Source organism: Elephantulus edwardii, unplaced genomic scaffold (assembly GCF_000299155.1).
Source record: "Elephantulus edwardii isolate Elephantulus edwardi_28Jun2011 unplaced genomic scaffold, EleEdw1.0 scaffold00348, whole genome shotgun sequence".
Classification (NCBI taxonomy): Eukaryota; Metazoa; Chordata; class Mammalia; order Macroscelidea; family Macroscelididae; genus Elephantulus; species Elephantulus edwardii.
This window is the reverse complement of record NW_006400098.1, coordinates 1,484,778-1,486,673: the sequence shown is the minus strand read 5'-3', so window position 1 is coordinate 1,486,673 and position 1,896 is coordinate 1,484,778. Positions and strand designations below refer to the sequence as shown.

At 48.5% G+C, this 1,896-nt stretch overlaps 1 protein-coding gene across 1 annotated transcript in view; it reads left to right on the top strand.

The window, feature by feature from the left end:
* Positions 1–1,896, top strand: part of RDH13 (retinol dehydrogenase 13 (all-trans/9-cis)) — a 20,069-nt gene that overhangs the window by 13,334 nt on the left and 4,839 nt on the right. Inside the window, exon 4 of the mRNA XM_006901877.1 lies at positions 1,757–1,861. Within this exon, the coding sequence (XP_006901939.1) occupies positions 1,757–1,861 (105 nt within the window). The remainder of the gene's footprint in view (positions 1–1,756; positions 1,862–1,896) is intronic.

Genomic DNA, 1,896 nt, shown 5'->3' with positions numbered 1-1,896 from the left:
TGAGACAATGTATATTAGTTTCTTTGCCTCTAAAGGGTGAGGCAGAGAGAGAAAGAGAGGGTGAGGAAGGGGGAGACAGACCTCCCCTAGAGCTAATGAAAGAAACCCAGTGGTGTAGTGGGTTGTTAACCAAAAGGCCGTTAGTTTGAATCCCTGAGCACCTGCCCCGTGGGATGAGGCTGTTGGCTTCTGTAAAGGTTACGATCTGGAATCCGTAGGCAGTTAATCTTCCCTGTTGTACAGGATTCACTGTAATTTGAAATCTCAGTGCAGTAGGCCTGGGGATTTTTTTCAGAGTTAGAATTCTGAGTTTGGATCTTTGGCCTCATACACTGTGAGAGGATTCAGGCCGGGGTCTTTTTCTAGTCGTTTCTATGTGTCCGAGAGCCGAACGATGAATAAGGATGACAGAAGAATTGATGCCTTTGAGCTGTGATGTTGGAGAAGAGTGCTGAATGTCCCATGGACGGCCAAGAGAATAGACAGATTATGTCTTGGAGAAAGTGCGGCTGGAGGACTCCTTGGAGGCAGGGATGGTGAAGCTTCCCATCACTTGCTTTGGGCATATTTTTAGCAGGGGCTGTTCCTTGGAGAGGGACATTCTGCTTGGAAAGGTGGAGGGACGGAAGACTTGAGGACGACCCCCAGTGAAATGGACTAACACAGTGACTGCAGCAATGGACTCATATGCGTGTGTTGTCGACCAAAGGAAAAGATAGAGACGGGGGACATATAGGAATGGGGGTCAGGCCAGAAAGCCTGAAGGCAGGGGGTTAACAGGTGGGAGAACTGCAGCCCCTATGCTAGGCCTTTCTGGGTTTTTATTGAGAATCATCAGGAAGATAAACAAAGGAAAGTCACAAGGGAGTAGTAAATAAAAACAAAGGATCATGGGGATGTCTTTCTTTTTTAAAAAAAAATTTTTATTCTATTTTATTATTTATTCTTTTTATGTGTGTACCGTCAAATTGGATCTGATTGGTACAGGAGGCGATTTTTCCTCCTTCTTCAGCAGAGCATCTGGTGGATTTGAACCATGCACCTCTGGGATTGCAGTGCAGTTTCCTGCCACTAGGCCACCAGAGTTCGCCAGGGCGGTCTTTTGTAAATAAGGCCCAGTTCTTTTCTGCTGTTTACATTATGCCTATTTCAGGGAGGAGGGATTCAGTAAGTACAAACTAATAATTATGTAGACTTAAGGATTGTCTCAATGCCTACCCCTGTAAACATTTAAGGATTACTTGAATGATACAGGGTGAATTCTAGTTTATATTACACCTCCCTCATATCCTGATAGAGGATTTGGTTTCTTTGATATTTGGCCTACTACATGTGTTAGAGATTGTGAAAATGGCCCAGGAGAGGACAGGGTTCAGAGCTGTTGTTCAAGGGTCACTAACTTGAAGGCACCTCAGAACAAGCTGTGAGAGGGAGTTCTGGTGCCCTAATCCGTGGGCCCCCAGAGACCTCGCCTCTCTTGCAGTTCAGATCCACCAGCAGCCCCTGGGAGAGAGATGGGCTGTGTGATTTACAGCTTTGCAAAGTGGATGTAGGCTCAGCTACGCGTGGGCTCTGCTTCCACGGCTGTGACTTTGACTTGACTTTGAAGCCGTGAGAGGCGGAGTATCTGTTGAAGGCACCTCTTGTGTTCTCCTTGGAAACACCCTTAATGAACTAAGATGAGGTGCTGTCCCCGATGTGCTGGCACCTCCCAGACGCACGGGGCTGACATCTCGTCTTCACCCCCATCTTCCAGAGGAGGAGCGCGTGGACGTCCTGGTCAACAATGCGGCCGTGATGCGGTGTCCCCACTGGACCACGGAGGACAGCTTCGAGATGCAGTTCGGGGTGAATCACCTGGGTGAGGCTGCGGCGGGGGGCTGGCTGTGCTGGGGG